At 33.4% G+C, this 20,740-nt stretch overlaps 1 protein-coding gene across 1 annotated transcript; it reads right to left on the bottom strand.

Annotated features, from left to right (window-relative positions):
- Nucleotides 1-518: 518 nt before the first annotated feature.
- LOC112652197 (UDP-glucuronosyltransferase 2C1-like) lies at nucleotides 519-20,189 on the bottom strand. The gene is given in 8 exon segments (XM_025435673.3): nucleotides 519-936; nucleotides 2,344-2,563; nucleotides 4,091-4,178; nucleotides 10,930-11,061; nucleotides 15,586-15,733; nucleotides 19,478-19,609; nucleotides 19,611-20,149; nucleotides 20,151-20,189. Coding segments are annotated over 8 exon segments (1,575 nt in total). The 3' UTR covers nucleotides 519-659.
- Between the last annotated feature and the right edge of the window lie 551 nt (nucleotides 20,190-20,740).

Here is a 20,740-nt window from a genome sequence, read left to right as displayed (position 1 = left end):
TTTCCTAATTAGACAGGAAGCTCTAGCTATATAGCAAGCTCTTTTCTACTTTGTCTAGTTCCATTTTTTTAAAGATTTATTTATTTATTCATGAGAGACACAGAGAGAGCGAGAGGCAGAGAGATAGGCAGAGGGAGAAGCAGGTTCATGCAGGGAGCCTGATATGGGAACTGGATCCCAGGACTCCAGAATCATGCCCTGGACCAAAGGCAGGTGCTAAACTGCTGAGCCACCCAGGGATTCCCCCCTTTGTCTACTTCCTTTAGAGAAGATGTGTAGTTATAACATACTGGACCCCAAATCATGTTAAATATGTAGAAAATATTCTATATGATTGGTACGTAAAATAGAATTGTGTTCCTAAGTCCTTAAACATTATCCTAATTTGTTGAGCTGAAACAAATGAATATAACAAAGCACTAGGATTTTGTGATAGTAGAAACTTCCATATGTTTATCTTCTCTTTTTAAAGGATAAAGTATTTTAAACTTAATTCTAAATCATATGGCAAACACCTTGGTTGATTCTTTGATCTTTGACTTCATAGGCTGAGGAATGGATAAGAACTTGGAAGTGCAGGAGAGGAATCTCTTCACATCACTAGCTGGGTTAATTCAGATGGGCCTTGTCAAGTTCTCCATCTAAATTATTAAAGAAAACTATTCTCTCTTGTTCTTCTTTCCTGTCTTTCCAAATTTCCAGCAACAAAACAGACACTTTGTGACCAGGAATATAGTAGTTGCCACACAAGCCAGCAGAAATCCAATCACATCCAAGGAGTGGTACTGGAACCAGGTGAGGTCATGGGAGGCTGGCCGCAGGTGCTTGGCTCCTTGGTGGCGCATGACATACTCGATCCAGAAGACTGCTCGGTCCAAGGGCTTTATAGGCTGATCATGGTGAATTCTTGATAATTTCATAGCATTCTCTTTATAGCTAAATATTGAATACATAGATAGCAATTTAAAAATTTATTAAGAATATATGCCTAAAATTATATTACATATTATTAAAAGCATATTACATGATTATATAATAAATAGTCACAAGTGAAATCACTAAGTACAGAATGCCCATGACAGTTTGTTTCCTCTTGAGGTGTTTCTAGATATGTTGACCTTATTGGCTAGAATTTGTTAGATGTTTCCAGTTTAATAATTGGAGGTAAGGGAGAAGAGACTTGCTAACTGTAAATAGCATTCAAAAAGTTTAGAAATAAGAATGTAGAATATGTAGGTTGTGAATCTACACAGAATCTGTGAATCTACAGTTTGATCTCATTTGCTAAGCATGGCGAAGGGAACAAGGTAGTTCTAGGAAGCAGTATTGAGGGGCAGGTCTACAATAAGGGACACCCCGCCGCCCCCCCCCCCCCTTTTGATCTGAAGCTTTCGTGGGATCATACAAGCAAAATGAAGCTGTCTTCCTTTCCTTTCTGGGCCACTATCCTCAGTTTTTTGTTATTGTTGTTCCACTATGTTGCTAAGTTTTAAGTGGACTCCAGAGCTCTTCTGGAGCTGTTTTCACTTACAGATAGCTGTCTAACTGTTGATCTTTGCTGGGGAACCAGGACCCTGGGGTCTTTCATGTTGCAATTTGGATCTCTCAATTTTACTGTATTTTCTTTCTCTTGTTTTAAATTAAAATATACCGGGCAACCCCGGGGTGGTGGTGGTGGCGGGGGGGTGGTTGGGGTGCTCAGCAGTTTGGCGCTGCTTTCAGCCCAGGGCCTGATCTTGGAGATCCAGGATAGAGTCCCACATCAGGCTCCCTGCATGGAGCCTGCTTCTCTGCCTGTGTCTCTGCCTCTCTCAATCTGTGTCTCTCACGAATAAATAAATAAAATCTTAAAAAATATATATACCAATATAGGATTTTTTATTAAATAGTAACATGATCTAACTTTTGTAGAATTATTTTTCTTCCCTATTTATAAATTAGCCAAAGGAAATAACTGAAGTAATAGCTGCATGAGGAGAGTTTTTATTTTTATTTCTCTATTTTTTGTTGTGTTGCCTTAATTCTTTATAATGGTAATATCTGCAATTTTAAAGGAATAAACAATAATTATTATTAATTAAAAATAAAGAGTTGTGTCTTTTCAACAATAACTTATTTTCTTTAAATAAATTTAGTATTTCTTTGAGGTTGTAATCTATTACCTATTAACAGTAGATGAATCAAAATGCCTACATAGAATTTGAGAACTATAAAACAACTATATTGTATTTGATATTACTAATGTGCTGATTACTTAAAAGTGTCAGTTTAAAAATGGAATGAAACAATTTACTCCTTTTACAACCACTATATGCTTCTCAGAAAAGTATATTCTATACTCACGAAGGGTTGTTAATAACTTCCTTCAAAGCATTAAGAAGATTAGAACTCGTCATGGTATGCAAGTCTACTTCAACAGCTGTCCCTTTGGCCTTTATACGAGCAATATTACCAGGCTGATCACCAAATATGGGAATTCCCACCATAGGGATTCCATGGTAAATAGCTTCGTAGATCCCATTAGTTCCACAGTGAGTGATAAAAGCTTTGGTCTTGGGATGACCTAAGAGGAAAAAAACATACCATTATTCAATGTTGTGAGAATTTCAGAAACAGAAAATCTTGACACCTATAAACCATTGATTCAATTAGGCAGTGTCTTCTACACAATTCTGTGCCATGAGGCTATATATAAATTTCTGTAAGCTCTAAAGAAGGCAGTGACTAGTTATTCCAGGCTAAATGGCAATTATTTATTCTAGCAATACAGTCATTTCATAAACCTCTGAGAAGGTCTGTGCGGACTTTAAAGTATGGTGAGTAGTTGGCAGGTGGGCAAGTTGTTGGGGTGAGAAATTGATTAACAAAAAATGGAGGGATTTTAGAAAAGAAACACTTGCATGGATAAGGAAAAGTGTGGTGGGATGTATAGGGTTTCACTGGGAGAATGTTGACATAATAGGCTAGAAAGATAGATTAGGGCGAGTTCATGAAGCACTCTGTTTAATAAAATGGGATTTTGTATCTGATTTTATAATACTATAGAGCCATTTATAATATTAGAGATGGTAAATAGGATTATCAGATTTTTCTTTTCCAACAGGGAAGAGAGAAGAGAGGTGGAAGAAAATGGATACAGAGAACCAGTAGGCTGCTGCAGTATTTTATGCAAGAGTTAATGAGAGCCTGATCTAAAGGCATGTTGACTCTGATTCTGAGGAAGCAGAGATTGTGTCTTAAATGGGAGAATTATAAATTCCATATTTAGATTGTAATTTAGAGCTTGGAAAAGACTCACTCCTTCTATTCTTGACAAGGCCCTGATTTGGGGGCTACTGTGTTGGTTTCTGCATTGTCCAATTTTAGCAAGAATCCTCCTTAGTCAGTTTAGCTAGACTCTCCTAGGATTGTATCTAATCACCCTTTATGTCTGATTGCTTTCCTCATCCTTCACCATCCCCCAGGTGGTATCTGATTACCCTGGTCTTTCTTCAGCAAGAACCTGCTTAGGTTGGTTTAGTCAGAGGCCCCCTTGCCCTAATGTTTCCTCTTAGTGTTTTTCTATACAGTGACCACCTACTCTGCTCCTTGGTGATAAAATCTCCACTCTTTCTTCTTGTATTCAGAGTTGAGTCCAATATCTCTGCTTCACTGCAAAAGTCCATGTACTAGTATCTATGTTTATCATAATGGTCTTGAATAAGGTGTGCCTCACAATCTTTAACAAGTATCATGAAGAATTTTTTTTTTCTTTTAAGATTTATTTATTTATGATAGACATAGAGAGAGAGAAAGAGGCAGAGACACAGGAGGAGGGAGAAGCAGGCTCCATGCACCGGGAGCCTGACGTGGGATTCGATCCCGGGTCTCCAGGATCGCGCCCTGGGCCAAAGGCAGGCGCCAAACCGCTGCGCCACCCAGGGATCCCCCATGAAGAATTTTTTAATAGGCTCCAGGAGAAATGTGAAGATCTTAAGGATTATTTTTTGCTTGTTCTTAATACAAATTTGTTGGATTTATTTGTTATCAAATAATCATTCAGAGTATTTCTCATTCAGATCTGTTTAGTTTTGCTTCTCTTTGGTCTTACCAAGAAGATCATTCTGGGGAATCCATTCATATAGCTGGGTATTGGGTCCTAATGTGTCTGGTTTCTTTCCTGTGTATTTCCACAGAACCTGTTAAGATGAATGCATTTACTCTATTAGAAGATTTTCAGAATCACATCCTTTCAGAATGAGACACTTCCTTAGAATTAATCTAGTTTAATGCCTCCATGTAACAGATGAGCAAACTAAGGCCTTAAGTAATTACATAATGAGTATTTAAACCATTGAAACTATAACTGTGTTTTCAAATGCTTGCAACAATCCTAACAGATAGGCTATTATAGTCAGGACAATTATTACTTAGTAGTTGAAGAAACAAACAAAAAAAAAGACAGTAAAATAATTACATATTGATGTTACTAGGCCTTCCCGTCAAGGGAATTTTTAAAAACAGTTTTCAGAGGCAAAGAGGAAGAATGGCATAGTCACTTAAGGAATTTGTAAGTGTTTGTAACTTTTGTTATAAACTTGGCAGTATTATAGAGGTAAGCATTGTCTTTTTTATTATAGTAAAAAATATATAATGATACTTAGCATTTTAATGTATTGTAAGTATACAATTTAGTGACATTAAGTATGTTCATAGTATCGAATAACCTTTACTATTACGAGTAACCCAAATATGTCTGTCCGTCATTCTCAACATAACTCTATATCATTAAACAATAACTCCCTATTCCTCCCGTGTGGCAGCCCCTGTTAACATCTATCCTACTTTCTGACTCTATGAATTTGACTGCTCTGGTACCTCATATAAGTGAAACCATACAGTATTTGTCTTTTCTGGCTGTCTTATCTCATTTAGCATTATGTCCTTAAGGTTCATTCCTGTTGTAACATACCAGAATTTCCTTCCTTTTTAATGTTGAATAATATCCCATTATATGTATATACTACATTTTGTTTATCCACTTATTTGGCTATTGAAAATACTATTGCTATGAGAATTGATGTACAAACGTCTTTCTGAGTCCCAGATTTCAATTCTTTTGGATACGTAGTCAGGATTATAAATACTGGGTCATACGACAGTTTGATGTTTAACTTTTTGAGAAACCACAGAACTATTTTTCATAGCCACCATATTATTTTGCACTCCTACTAGCAATACACAAGAGTTCCAATTTCTCCAGATTCTCATCAACACTTTTTCCCCATTTTTTTTAAATAACAGCTATGCTAATGGATTTATGGATTTGAAGTGCTATTTTATTGTGCTTTTGATTTGCATTTCCTTAATGATTAATGATGTTGAGCATCTTTTCATGTATCTCTCTCATTGTATACTTTCTTCAAAGAAATGTCTATTCAAGGCCTTTTCCATTTTTGAGTTGGGTTTTTGCTGTTGAATTACAGGAGTTCTTTATATATTGTGGGCATTAATCCCTTATCAGATACACGATTTACAAGATTTTCTCCCAATCTGTATGTTGTGTTTTATTTTCTTGATACTACCTTTTGATGCACAAAAGTTCTTAATTTGATGAAGTCCATTTTATTATTTTATCTGTTGCCTGTGCCTCTGGTGCCATTATTTGTGAAATCACAGTCAAATCCAATATGATGAAGTTTTCCTCCAATATTTTCTGTTACAAGTTTTATAGTTTTATTTCTATAATTTAAGTTTCTGATCCATTTTGAGTCAATTTTTATATATGATATAGTGTAAGGTAAAGGTTTAACTTCATTCTTTTGTATGTAAATATCAAGATTTTACCAGCACTATTTTGTCAAAGAGACTGTCCTTTTTCTATTGGTCTCAAACTTTTGTTGAAGATCAATTGATCATACATATGAGGTTAACTTATATCCTGTCTTCTATTACATTGGTTTGTATGTCTGTTCTTCTGCCAGCACTACACTGTTTAATTTACTGTAGCTTTATAGTAAATCTCAAAACTGAGAAGTGTGACTCTTCTAACTTTATTTTATGATTGTTTTGTCTACCTTTGGCCCTTACAGTTCCATATGAAATTGAGGATTGGATTTTCCTTTGTACAAAAAAAGACTGTTAGAATTTTGGTAGGGATAATATTGAATCTGTAGGTTGCTTTGGATTATGTTGACAATTTAACCCTGGTACTTCTTTTATCCAGACACATGGTAAAACTTTACATTTATTTAGGAGTTTTCTAGTTTATTGAAGAAATGATGTTTTGTTGTTTTAGGCATACAAATATTTAAAATCCTTGGTCAGATTGATTCTTAAATATTTGATTTGTTTAGTTGCTCCTATAAATGGAATTGTTTTCTTAATTTTATGTTCAGACTATTCATTGATGTGTATATAAACACAAGTGATTTTTGTGTATCGAGTCTGCATCTTTGTTAAATTTGGTTATTAGCTCTAGTAGCTTTTTGTGGATTCTTAGAAATTTTCTATGTATAGGAAGATGTTACCTGCAAATGGGCATTGTTTACATCTTTCATTCAAATTTGGATGCTTTTTAACTTATTTTTCTTGTATAATACCCAGTTATAACTTCCGGTACAATGCTAAATAGCAGCAGTGAAAGCAGGAATCCTTGTGTTGTTCTTGATCTTAGGGGGATAACTTTCAGTTTCCACCACTGAGTATGATGATGTTAGCTATGGGTTTTCCAAATGTACTCTTTATCATATTATGGAATTTCCCCTCTATTCTTATTTTCATGAGATTTTTTTTTTATCATGAAAGAATGTTGGATTTTGTCAAATTCCATTTTTTTGTAAGTTGAAACGATAATGTGTGTCTTTTTTTCCTTAATAAGTATTTATATGATGTATTTCATTGATTGATTTCCTTATGTTAAACTACTCTTGCATTTCTAGGATAAAAATAATTTTATCATGGTGAAATACCTTTCAGTATTCTTGTGGATTTAATTTGCAAATATTTAGTTGAGTATTTTTACATCTATATTGGTCTGTAATTTTTTTTCTTGTAATGTCTTTGTCTGGCTTTTGTATTAGGGTAAATCTGGCCTCAGAATAATTTAGGAAGTGTTCCTTCCTCTTCTTTTTTTGGGGGAAGAATTAGAAAAGCATTTGTTTATTTAGTTCTTCCTTGTTTGGTAGTGTTTTTTTTTATTTTTTAAAGATTTTATTTATTTATTCATGAGAGACACAGAGAGAGAGAGAGAGGCAGAGACATAAGCAGAGGAGAAGCAGGCTCCCTGTAGGGAGCCTAATGCAGGACTCAATCCCAGGACCCCAGGATTACAACCAGAGCTGAAGGCAGGTGCTTAACCACTGAGCCACCCAGGTGCCCTGTTTGGTAGTATTTACCAGAGAAGCTACCTGTCCAAGACTTTTTGTCATTAAGAGTTTTTTGATTACTAATTAAATATCTTAATTAGGTATACGTTTGTTGAAATATTCTCTTCTTTTTCAGTTAAAGTAAATTGTGTTTTTTGAAGAAATTTATCCATTTCTCCTATGTTGTCTAACTTGCTGGCATACAATTGTTTCTAATGTCCTCTTATAATCCTTTTTATTTCTGCAAAGTCGTTAATAAACCCCCCAGGTTCATTTCTGATTTTAATTATTTGCATCTTCTCTTTTTTTTTCCCCTCTTTGCCAGTCTAGCTAAAAGTTTGAGAAATTTGTTGATCTTTTCAAAAAAACAACTTTTGGTTTCATTGATTTACTTTATTTTTAGTTGTTTTATTTCTGCTCTAATCTTCATTATTTCTTTCCTTCTGGCAACTTTAGGTTTAGTTTGCCTTCATTTTCTAGTGCTTTAAGGTGTAAAATTAGGTTTTGATTTTAGATATTTCTTCTTTTTCAATGTAGGCATGTAAACTATAACGTGGGCTATAAACTTCTTTCTTAGCCCTGCTTTAATTGTATCTCATAAGTTTTGATGTGTTTTGTCTTCATCCATTTTTAAAGTATTCTCTAATTATTTTTATGATTTGTTTTTTGACCTATTGGTTGTAAAATACCATAGTATACAAAAACTCTGTTCCTTTATAGCTCTATCCCCCACTTTCTGTTACTAATATCACAAATTATTATTTATAAATTATGTTTCTAATAACAGATTAATAATTGCTATTTCTGGATTTTTTAAAGCCTTGAGAAAAATAGAATAAGTGGAATTACAATGCTAGCTTTTATAATTGCCTGTGTTTTTATCTTTGCTGCACATCTTTATTTTCTCATGTTTTTGTGTTACTGTCTTTCATTCCCACCAGAAAGACTTTTAATTTCTTTTTCTTTCCTCTAAAGATTTCATTTATTCATGAGAGACACAGAGAGAGAGAGGCAGAGACATAGGCAGAGGGAGAAGCAGGTCCCTGCAGGGAGCCTGATTTGGGACTCGATCTCAGGACCCCGGGATCACAACCTGAGCCAAGGCACCTCAAGACTTTTCATTTCTTGTAGGGGAGGTCTAGTGGTAATGATCTCCCTTGCTTTTGTTTACCTGATTATATCTTAATTTCTAACCTCATATTTGAAGGAAATGTTGCCTGATAAGACATTCTGAGTTGGCAAATTTTTCTTTCAGCCCTTTGAATAAATTAACCCACTGCCTTTTGTTCTCCAAGATTTCTGATGACAAGTTGGCTGTTCACCTTTTATGTGATGAGTTGCTTCTCTCTGCTGAATTCAAGATTCTCTCATTGTCTTTGGCTTTCAGCAGCTTGATTATATGTCTTGGTGTGATCTCTTTGAGTTTATTCTACTTTAAGTTCATTAAGGTTTTTAGATTTGTAGATTTGTGTCTTTTATTAAATTTGTGACATTTTAAGCCATTATTTCTTCAAATATTCTTTTTGCCCATATCTCTTTTTCAGGGATTCCCACAATGTGTATGTTCATCCACTCGATATTATCCCACAAGTCCTTTAGGCTTTATTCACTTTTCTTCTTTTTTTTCTTTGAGTGCCTCTGACTTAATAATTTCAAAAATTTTTTCATCAATTTTGCTGATTCTTCTGCCAGCTTGTATTTGATTTTGAACCCCTAAGGTAAATTTTTTATTTCAGGTATTGTAATTTTTAGCTACAGAATTTCTTTTTGGTTTATTCTCACAACTTATTTCTCTTTATTGATATTCTCATTTTGTTCCTACACCATTTTCTTCTCTTAATTAGTGTCTTCCTTTAATTATTTGAGCATCCTTAGGACAAGTGTTTTAAAGTCTTCATCAAGGCTTCCTCAGGAATGGATTCTTTCAATACATTTTGGTCCACTGAATGGGCCACACTTTTATGTATCTTCATATGCCTTGTGACTTTTTTGTTGTTGTTGAGAGCTGGACATTTGACTTTCTAATCAATAAAATAACTCTGGAAATCAGATTCCCTCTTTGGGATTTGAGATTTGTTTGTTTTAATTTTTAAAGGTGTTTCTTTCCTAGGAATAAGACTGAAGTGAATATTTTAGATTTTCTTAGGTCTTTTTTTTTTTTTTTTTTTTTTTTTTGAGCCTGTATCTTTCCCTGGGCATGCATATTGCTTTTTAAATTCTATTGTATATAAGGTTGTTTTTGAATGGCCTCATTCTTTAACATATGGCTCCCAAATGAAGAAAAGGAGGAAGAGGAAAAAGTAGTGCTGTTTCAGCTAATGGGTTGAGATAATTGTTGTCTCAACTATTCAAAGATAATAATTAGCAAATTATTGCTAATTATTGCAAAATCCTAATGTTTGGAGGATAAGAAACATTTTGCCCACCTTGGCTGCATCAAATCATACAGTAATACAGGTCATGTTAGCTGCCATGAGGCTGGGTGGTGCAGAATTTGAAGCTCTTGCAATGCTAAAATTAACTGCAATTGACCAATATAACTACAATTTACAAGTCAATCTTTCTCCTGCAAATTGCAAGTGCTTCACTAGATTCCAGAAATCTAATACAGTTAATTCAGACAATTTCTGCTTGTACAGTTGTTATTTAGATGGGAGGCAGATCCTTGGTGCTTCCTTACTTTACCCTGATGTCACCCCTAAACATCATATTTAAATATAATTGAAAATTCAGTATTTTTATGAAGTGTTTTTAGATTAAATAAACAATTTTCAAAGAAATTTAGTTTTACGAACAATTTTCCAAGAAATTTAGTTATGAATACAGGCCTTGTCATGATTTTTTGAAACTTAAAAGTACATGTAATTGTCTATTTTAACTAAAGGTAGAAAATAAAAAGATCCCTGGTAGTTTAAGCACATTGCTAAGTTATAATATAGAATGGTATTCATTTTTTTTTTAAGATTTTATTTATTTATTCATGGAGTCACAGAGAGAGAGAGAGAGAGAGGCAGAGACACAGGCAGAGCAAGAGCAGGCTCCATGCAGGGAGCCCGACGTGGGATTCGATCCCGGGTCTCCAAGATCGCGCCCTGGGCCAAAGGCAGGCGCCAAACCGCTGCGCCACCCAGGGATCCCTTTTAAAGTCATTTTGTTGGGAACATCATAGAATGAAATTTTTTATTTTTATTTTTTTAGAGGGAGAGGGAGAGACAATCTTAAGCAGGCAACCATGCCCAGTGTGTGAGCCCGACTAGGGACTTGATCTCACAAACCTGAGATCATGACCTGAGCAGAAATTAAGAGTAAGATGCTTAACTGACTGAGTGGCCTAGGCACCCCTTTTTAGCTCATTATTCAAAAAAATAATATGGTAATATATGTTTTTGATAGTAACGCCAGGCTTAAAGCCAGATAATAATCAAATGTTTTTAGCCACCCTTTCTAACATTTAATACCTTTTCCTCAAAGTTCAGTTAAATTGATATTAATTACTTTTCTTACATTTGTTAAGCACATTTTTAAGGAGAACTTCATGGATTTTAAACTGACTGCCCCTTAAAAAGACATACGATTATCTGACCTTCTGTGGAATCTGGGCAAGAGCTGATGCAATTATATTAGCCTTTTCTTCTGTGAGGTTTTTGATCAATGACCCGAGAGTAAATACCACAACTCCATCTTTTCCAGAGCTTTGGACAAATTCTTCTAACTCCTGTAAAGAAAAGAGTCTTTGTAATATGAAAATTTAGAGTTATAAGAATTAGATAGCTACATACCTTTCTCAGTGTGTTTGAATTATTAGAACAGTTCTGTCTTTTCATATATTAACCATTTTAGAGTATGAAATATGACTGAAATCACTGGTTATTAAGCAAATAAAAATGATTTAGTTTGGAGGTTCCCTTGCAACATGTTTTAAACACTTTTGAGGTATGTGTGGGTGTGTCTGTGTTTAAAAATCATTGACTGCATGTTATCTCTAGCCCATGTGCTGAGTTCTTTACATGCATGATTTAACTTAGATATATGGTGATATTAAGAAATATGCACATTTGCGCATGAGAAAGCTGTCTCAGAGAGGTTAAGTAATTTGTCTAAGGCTACACAGCTGTAGATGACAAGGTCAAATTTCTAAGTTAAGCTTGTTGATTGTAAAGCCTACTACCATACTTAGTACTCTCTACTGCCTCTAACACACCCTCTACAAAAGACCATTTGATTACTGCTTAAGTTAAAGTTTTCCGGTGCTTCACTTTATATTTAGCCTTGGATGCTAAGAAGATTATCATGAACTTTTATGCTGAATCACAGTCAGAATAATGATTTGCTAAGGAGATTTTTTTTCCTGTTTTCTAAATTTAAATTTTCTTTTGTTACATTTGTACTTTATATAAGCTTCCAAAACCACATTAAGGAATAAGGTAGTCATATAACTTACCAGATAAGTAATACAGAAATGCCTGTAATAATACTCTAGGGGTGATAGTAATATTATGGAAATATGGTTTTGCGTTCAAAATAAAATAGCATATTTAATTATGTTGAAGTCAAAAGAAATCTTTTGTCTGATATTTAGAAGTAACTAAACTAAGCCAATCAGGTAAGACAAGAAAAAAGAAAAAAAAAAAAAGTGTGACAATTGAAAGGGGAAGACAGGGAAGAGATTTATTTTAAAGAATTGACTCACATGATTACAGAGGCTGGTAAGTCCAAAATCTGCAAAGTAGGCTAGTCTGAAGACCCAGAAAAGAACCAGTTTTGTAGTTCAAGGTTGAAAGCTGTCTGCTAGCAGGATTCTCTTTTGCTTAGAAAGGTCAGTCTTTTGTTTTATTCTAGCCTTTAATTAATGTAGGAGTCTCACCAACATAATGGAAAGCAATCTGTTTTACTCAAAACCCACCTATGTAAATATTAATTTCACTCAAAAATACCCTTGCAGAAACATCCAGGATAATGTTTGGCTAACTATCTGGGTACCTGGCCCAGGCAGGTTGACACATAAAATTTAAAAGTGGATTGACTTAATATGTAAAGTTACCAATTTCTTTATTTTATATTTTCTATCAATCTGTTTAAATTAATTTTCAATTATTTTTCTCATGATTTTCTTGAGAAAATTGGCAAATACTTAAAAATGTAGATAGAGGAATACCTTTCATAAATAATTAATGAACTTTGAAAAAGAAAAGGAAATACTTGGGACTACTTCAATTAGAAAAAAACATGTAATACAAAATGAATGCAAAAAAAATATGATTGCTACTGACTTCCTAATAGATGAAATGAAAAACAGAACGAAATGGTAAAATTTGAAAGAGAATCATGAGCATACAAAAGCCTACTATGTGATAAAGATATCACAAGTTAGTGAGACAACCTAATGAGAAAAAAAGAATCACACTGAGTGGATTATTAGGTAGGAGTGGTGTAATCATTTATTTACTATTGAGACAAAAAAGGGAAATGAATCTTTATGTTGTGCTATATATTAATATAATATAATAGTATTACAATAGAGTCTATTCAAGCCTTCAACCAATTGGATAAGGCTCACCCACATAGTAGAGGGCAATTTGTTTTGCTAAAATTCCACTTATTTAAATGTCAATTCTTTAATATAGCAAAAATTTTCATAACATAGTTTGAATAGTTCATGTGTTTAATTTTGGTATTAGATTATTTTGAGATTTTCAGTAATATTTCTAATAATAAAAAGCAAATTAAGGTACAATAATAACCACATTTTTGTGTTATTTTCAAGTTAATGTTTATACACTTTTGTAGGGTCCTACTGTGCTTTGGTGGGAGGAGATGGGGAAATAAAATTTCATGGAAAGAAACACATTGTTGGTAAAATAAATAAGTACATAAATATATACAAACATAGATTATGTCTATACATATGTATATGTGTTATTAGATCAATAATAAGGCAATAAGATGGTTCCAAATATGGTCGTACCTAAAAGCAAATACACCTAAAAGTAAATGTCACACTATCACAACAGTTGAGTTCTTTGCCTTTAGAATTGAATCTTTACAGTGTGCTGATCTTTTATCAAAAAGTATGAAGTAACATGAAGAAGGCTCAAATCATTTAAGTGCTTAATTTCTGGGAGCAATAGCTTACAATAACATAGAATGCATTTCCAGCATTATTTAAATTGTCACAATATTGATGTATTCATATAACAAGATAAAGTAAAACTCCCAAATAATTCTCAGTCTCTTCATGAGTATTCCATATACTTTCTGGTCTTACCTAAAAATTGGGTTTTGCTATATAATCCTTTACATATACTCTATTCATTCTACATCTATATCAGTCAGGGTCCAGAGAGAGCCTTGATCTGTATTCTCCTCTCTTCTGACTGCATTTCCAACCATTTCCTTTTTTATGCTTTAAAAAAGTATCCTCATCTTTATGTTTTCAATTTTTACTCATAATGACCCATGCTTCCTAATGTCAACTGTCAAGCTTTTAGGAACAACCTCTGTTCATGGAGACACCTGGTTCAGTTTTGTCCTCTGCCCAACTTCTGTTTTTTTCTCTGGGTAACAATGTTCACAATAAGCAGCCAATACAAAATCATGTCTTTTTATTCTATGACATCCTTAAGTTAAAACCACTGCTATGGAAAAGGTAAAACTATTTTTTACTAGCAGTAAAAAAATCAATCTCCAGAGATTTAGGGACAGGGAAGGATGAATAAATGGAGCACAGGAGATTTTAAGTCAGTGAAACTGTTTGTATTGTACTCTGAAGGTGAATGCATGACATTATACATTTATCAAAACCTATAGAATGTATAACACAAAGAGTTAACTTTAAGCCATGGAAACTGGTTGATACTGGTGTGTGTATGGTTCATCGATTGTAACATATATGCCATGCTGGCAGGAGAGGGGTAGGAACTCTCCATACTTTCTGTTCAATTTTTTTTTGTGAATGTAAATGGTTATAAAAATAATCTATCAATTAAAAATAGAAACACAAAACACTGCATAGGCTGGTCCCCTGAGATTAAGACGTTATGTTCAATAGCTGCTTACCTAGCATTGCATTGGTATCTCAAAATTAGCATGCCCAAATATGAACACATCATTTTCCCTCACAACTGCTCCCCTTTAGTTCTTCACCTTAGTAAATGCCAATATGCTCTACTAAATTGCCAGTAAGAAACAAATAAAGACACATATGAAGAAACAAAAAGCCAAGGATTCATTCTTGTACTCTTTCCCTTAGTCTCCAACTCCAGCCAATCTCCAAATCTTACTGACTTTCTTTATAAGTATTTTAAAAATCTCTCTGTTTCTACTCAAAAATTACTATCATATTGTATTTTGGATCTCTACCATCCCTTACAAGAACTATTGCAACTGTATCTTGGCTCATTTTCCAGTGTTAAATCATGCTCCGTACCAAACAATTCAAATACCAGTATTTATGAAAAGGTAAGCTGTATCACATTACTGTTTAAATATTATACATTGATCCTTCACTGATCTTAAATTTGAAATAAAGAATACTTTGGATTGCCCATTTGTTTTTTTTATAAACTATCTCCCGATCATCTTTTCAGTGTAACTTCCCCTTCTCTGTTCAAACCAAACAGTTCATCATTGCCGAACTTCCACCAGGTTTTTTTGGGGTGGGATATTTCTATTTGATATACTATCAAGTATTACAATTTCTCCACTAATATACATTTCTAAAACTAGGTTATGCTAAATAACATGCAACTCCAAAATCTCAGTGGCTTAAAACAACAGTTTCTTCCTTTCTCATTCTGTATGTTCATCTATTGAGATGTAGATGGCACATATATTCTTAATTTAGAACTCAGGTTGATATATCGACTACTATCTGGAACACAGCCCATTGATTGGACAATGGAAAAGAGAACTTGAAGTAACTGGATCTGATAATTAAATGTTGGGATTGGAAGGGATATATGCCACTTTAGCTCAGACTCATTGTGCAGAGAGTGCTTTGTGGTTCCACTAAACTCAGGGTCTAGGAATCTCATTCTTATCAAATATGTGGCAATGTCACTAATAGTCGCCATGAAAATGTCCTAAGACACCTTTGATAGTGTAATTAGTAGTCTAAGAAAATAATGTCCATTAATTGCTGTGTCTGTGTTTTCAGTTTAGGGATCAAATACTATAAATAATAAGATAGAAATAATTCCCAGGAGGTAAAACTTAAGCATAAATAAACACACTTCATTACCTTAGGTAGGGGCTTTGCAGGCTTGCAGTGCAGTCCTCCAACAAATTCAAAATTAGGTAAATAAGGGTGAGGAAATTCAAAATCCCAGTAAGTTCGTATCAACCACATTTTAGCTTTCCCCATAATCTCACACAGTGTGGTGGTTTTCCTGAATAAAAATGTAGGACAATAGAAGGAAAACAAACTGATAGGTTAAATGCGTAATGTTTGACCATCTGATTTTCTAAGAAAAATAAAGAACCAATATTTAGTCTATGTAAACCATACAAAATCAATTTGCCTTTCCCCCCACCAAGAGTACCTAATAGTGAGATTATGAATAACCAAACAAGGATTTAAGTCTACAACAAGACCAAAAGCCTGCTGCTTTCTCTTTGCCAAGAGAGTCTGTCTTCTTGAGGTAGGCCTGAGCCCTACTTCATGCTCAGAAGGGGCAAATACTCTTAGCAAAGAATAAAGAAGCAAGCAGTGACCCTTGGCTCATTGTAGTAGTGTCTCTTTCTCTTCTGGAATTATAATTTATCTCATTCTTATTGCTCCAAAAGCCTTTTGATATTTTTTTAAAAATTACTTTTGTAACTTTTCCATCATTTTCTAGTGTTTTTGAGTGTGCTGTCACAACTAATCACATCCCACTAGTAATGGAAATCTTGTACTAAATTTTTGAATATGATTATCTCCTTTGCTGTACAAAATTAAAGTTGCTATTTTACAAGACTTTGTCCTCTTTGATAGCAAAATACTAGCTATTCTGACATATTTAGTTGACAAACAGTACAAAAGGAGTCCTTTGGACTGATGTGGCAATCAACTGAACATTAACAAAATAAAAACAGATTAGTGATTCTGAGTTAAATAATTTTCCTAATTTAGGAACTAGAGCTTTGTTTCTGATTTCAACCCAATTATTTTGGTCTAAGGAAATGTACCCAAAGGTTTGGTGTCCTTTTGAAATACATATTTAGTATTGCTGATATGAGGAAATTGTAACTATATAGTTTCCCACCATATGGCTTTTCAAATATTCTATTTGTTATTTTAAGTATGCTAAAATTTTGAACAGAAAATATGAGGGAATTTTGATCTGACCAGGACAATATGTCTGTATAAGAGATCACAAACAAATCTCAGTAATTCATGGATTTATTCTGGTGATGATAATGGTATTAATAATCCAGTTTCATACTCAGTACATATCTCATTTGAGTGCCTTATTGGTGTCAGCCTTTGATGTAATCTTATTCTCTTTGCATGATGCTTCACTTCCCCATCCTTTTTGTAACAGTTTTATTGAGATATCATTTAAATACCATACAATTCTTCCTTTTAAAATACATAATTCAATAGCTCTTAGTATATTCATAAAGTTGTACAACCATCACCACTATTTAATTTTAGAATGTTTTCATTACCCCCTCTAAAAAAAATCCCATATCTATTCGTAGTCATTCTCTATTTCCCCTTCTTCCCAGGCTCTGATTGCCATTAATCTACTTTCTGTTTTTATTTGCCTGTTCCACAATAATCTTACTCCATTTCATATAAATAAATCACACAGTCTCTGATCTTTTGTACTTCCTTCTTTCACCTAGCCTAATGTTTTCAAGGTTCATCCATGTTTAGCATATATCAGTTCTTCATTATTTTTTATTGCTAATTAAGATTTCTTTATATGGATATACTTAATTTTCTTTATCCATTCATCAGTTGATGATCATTTGGTTGTTTTCATTTTTGGCTACTATGAATAATGCTACTATGAGCATTCGTGTATATATTTGTGTAGGCATATGTTTTCATTTATCTTGGATACGCAGCCAAGAGTAGCATTGCTGGGTCATAGTGGTTGATTCACTGATTTTCATAACAAGATAATATCTTTTTGCCATTGAATCTCCACTCCTTAGATAGTAATTTAGAGTGCTTAATGCAACTTAATTAAGTGAAGACCATATAGTACAAGGGAAATAAAAAAAAGTAATTGATTTGGATAAAGAAATTTTTAGAAAATATTGTCTCAATTTGGAAATCAGAAAAGACCACAACATGCCCTTTTGATGTCACCCTAGGACATTGTTAAACAGTGAATGATTGAAGAATTTTTTAAATCTTGAGAAGAATGTGCCTATATTTTACTTTGTTATTTATTACTGATTTACCATTTACTTTTGAGTTCAAATATAGTAAGGTTAAATGTTATCTTGCATATTTCTGTCTGATAGAAAATATCCCCCAAATATTGATTTTATTGCCTTATGGGACATTAACCGGTTTTGTGTCTAATCTTAGTAGTAGTACCCCAACTTTCATTTTTTCCCCAATGGTTTATAAGTAGTTCCTCAAAATATTTCTGAACCACACTTGCCGTCTTAACTCTTTTTTTCTTCACTGATTTGAATATATATAATATATATATATATATTATGTATATATTGAATATATATATCATGGTTCATTTAATGAATGTGTAAGAGTTATAAGTTATATTTTTAAGACAGTTATTTTTATAGAAATGACATAGGATTCATTTGATCTCAATGACCACATGGCATTGTTTTAAAGGAAATGTTAACTTTATATATTTACCAAATAATTTTACACTTGTAGATGAATACTGAATGGGAATTACTCTTATTATTAAGATCCCATTTCTCCTAGTTACAGAAACCTACAACTACCATATAAAAGTGAAGTGGAACTACTTATGTTCCACTTCACTTTATTTTATACATTATATTATTTTATACATTATATTATTTTATACATTATTTATTTTATACATTATTTATTTTATACATTATATTTATGTATAATATGAAAATGTTTCACCTCACAAGAAAATGTTATTCTAGGGCAATATTTGGCCATGTTAAAATTTAAGTTTAAGGTACTAATGTTATAAATCTTCAGGGTCACACGCACAAAAAAGACTTCATAGGGAGGGTAGTGATTATTTTGTTATTGTTAAGATGCCAGTAGTAATGCCCAGGAACAAAGCTAGTGAGAAGAATGATTTTGCTTTTAAAATATACTTTAAAGAGAAAGACAAGGATGTAAGAAATCCAAAATATATAGACTTCTAAATCAGCATACGAGGCAAGCATAAAATAATAATGAAGATATTTTGTAATTTTATAGTTTTTTGCAATGTAGAACAAGACAAACAATAACAACAAAAATTCTCCATCTTTGGGAAAAAGAATTATACCATTGAATTAATCTATAGTATGGGAATGTAGAGATAAGGAGTACAAGAAATTGCTGAAATAAGAGATAAACAGTGTGCTCAGGGGCAGACAGAGCTCAATAGTTGATTTCTACCACAATTTTGAATAGAACAACAAAAACAAAACAGTGGGATTTAAAAATCTGGAACCATGATCCTTTAGAGAAAAATCTTGCATATTTTACCTTTTGGGAGGCAAGAGCAGAAGAAACCAAGATATATTTATCTTCTAGTTTTGTGCTCATCACAAGTTAAACCCTGCAACTAACAACATAGCCTAGACTGAATGCAAAGAGAAGCCCAAGAAAATATAAGTTAGAAAGAAAATAGGATATATAAAAGCAGAACTAAACAAGAGAGAAATAGTCCAGGATTATGGAAATTAAGTACACCATCAGATCAAGCACACTTGGTTTTCTAGATACTCCAAAAAAATTAGTAGCAGCAATCAAGATTTATGTGTAAATATAAAGAATATTCTTTTCTTTTGATAATTTGTAAGTACTCAATCATCAAAAACAAAACAAAAAAGGAGGGGCTTTTTTCACATAAAATGACTTAACCACAGAAGCTTGGGTCTTCACTTAAAAATACCTTTTTAAAGTTTTTATACGATCAGATAAATACTTATATTTTACATATGAAATAAGAATCCTTATTACATGCAAATTTCTCTTACCTAAAATCTTGCTGTAATACTCGTCCCATATAGAAAATATAAAAATAAAATATCACTTATCATGTAAGACAACCAATTCTCCAGTCTGTACAAAAGTCGTACTGTCTGTCAGTCCTGAGATACGAAGAAGGGATGGGAAATTGAGCACACAATCTCTCAATGACATTCCCATAAGAAAAACGAAAAGAATATATCAATGGAATATTGAGGAGCTCAGCCAACAACTCCCCACAAAAACTTAAGGGATCAGCAACACAGATATCAAACTTAGCTGCCTGTAGCCTGCTGAGTAACTCCTTATTTGTGATAGCACCGTTGCACACTCTTTTGCCCATCCTTAAAAAACTGTGGCTCATTTCTCTCAGTTTTGCTTGCCTGTCCCACCATGAAAGTTTTGGCAGTTCAAAAGAAACCATGTGGAGAAAGGTATCGAGCTCTTCCATGATAGTTTCTTTAGTTACTGGAAGTTGAAGGATCTCCACATTAAAGGGGATCTTGGTATGATCAAATAGATAACTTGGTGAAGGTATCAGGATAGTTATCTCATGTCCATGAAGCTGGAGTTGATTCAGAATAACTTTTAAACCAATCCAGTGACTAAAATCCACGGGCCACACAAGTATTTTCCCAGGTGTTCCTGAGTCGAAGAAACACAGATGGCAGCACAAAAAGAACACAGAAGCCTTTTACAGTCCTCATGATCAACTCTTGCTCTGACTAGACCTGGGCTTAAACCAAGTTCATGAAGTTCATAATTCCACAGATCTCTTCCTTGATACTATCAATTTATGGTAGGCTGAGCTGAACTTTGAAGTACACAGTTTGTTTATTGGTTAAAATCAAATGCAACTGCTTCAGTAAAAAAAAAATCAATAATTCAACAAAATGAGTTAGGATGAAAATACTCTGAGAGTTTTAAAACTTCTTTTAGAAGTTAAGAAAATACAAAGGCTTAAACAAAAACCAGGAATAACTTCTAAATGATGTTAAGAAAATCCATCACTCTGCAATGCATATTCAATTAAGAGGGGACTTTTTGATAATCTTTTCTTTGGTTTTATTTGATGTTCATTTAAACAGAATAGTCTGTCTAGTATTTCTCTCACTGACAACTCTGCTAGGAATTCCGGGAAGGAAAGAGGTTACCACCTACTTCCAGAAGCAGAGAAACATGTGCAAGAGGCATTAGGTCAGGGAGAAGCTTTAAATCCAGATATTCTAAAGCTAAATTCAGTGCACTTTCTGCTAAA

The sequence above is a fragment of the Canis lupus genome, chromosome 13 (assembly GCF_003254725.2).
Source record: "Canis lupus dingo isolate Sandy chromosome 13, ASM325472v2, whole genome shotgun sequence".
NCBI classification, from domain to species: Eukaryota; Metazoa; Chordata; class Mammalia; order Carnivora; family Canidae; genus Canis; species Canis lupus.
This window is presented reverse-complemented; position numbering and strand designations above follow the sequence as displayed.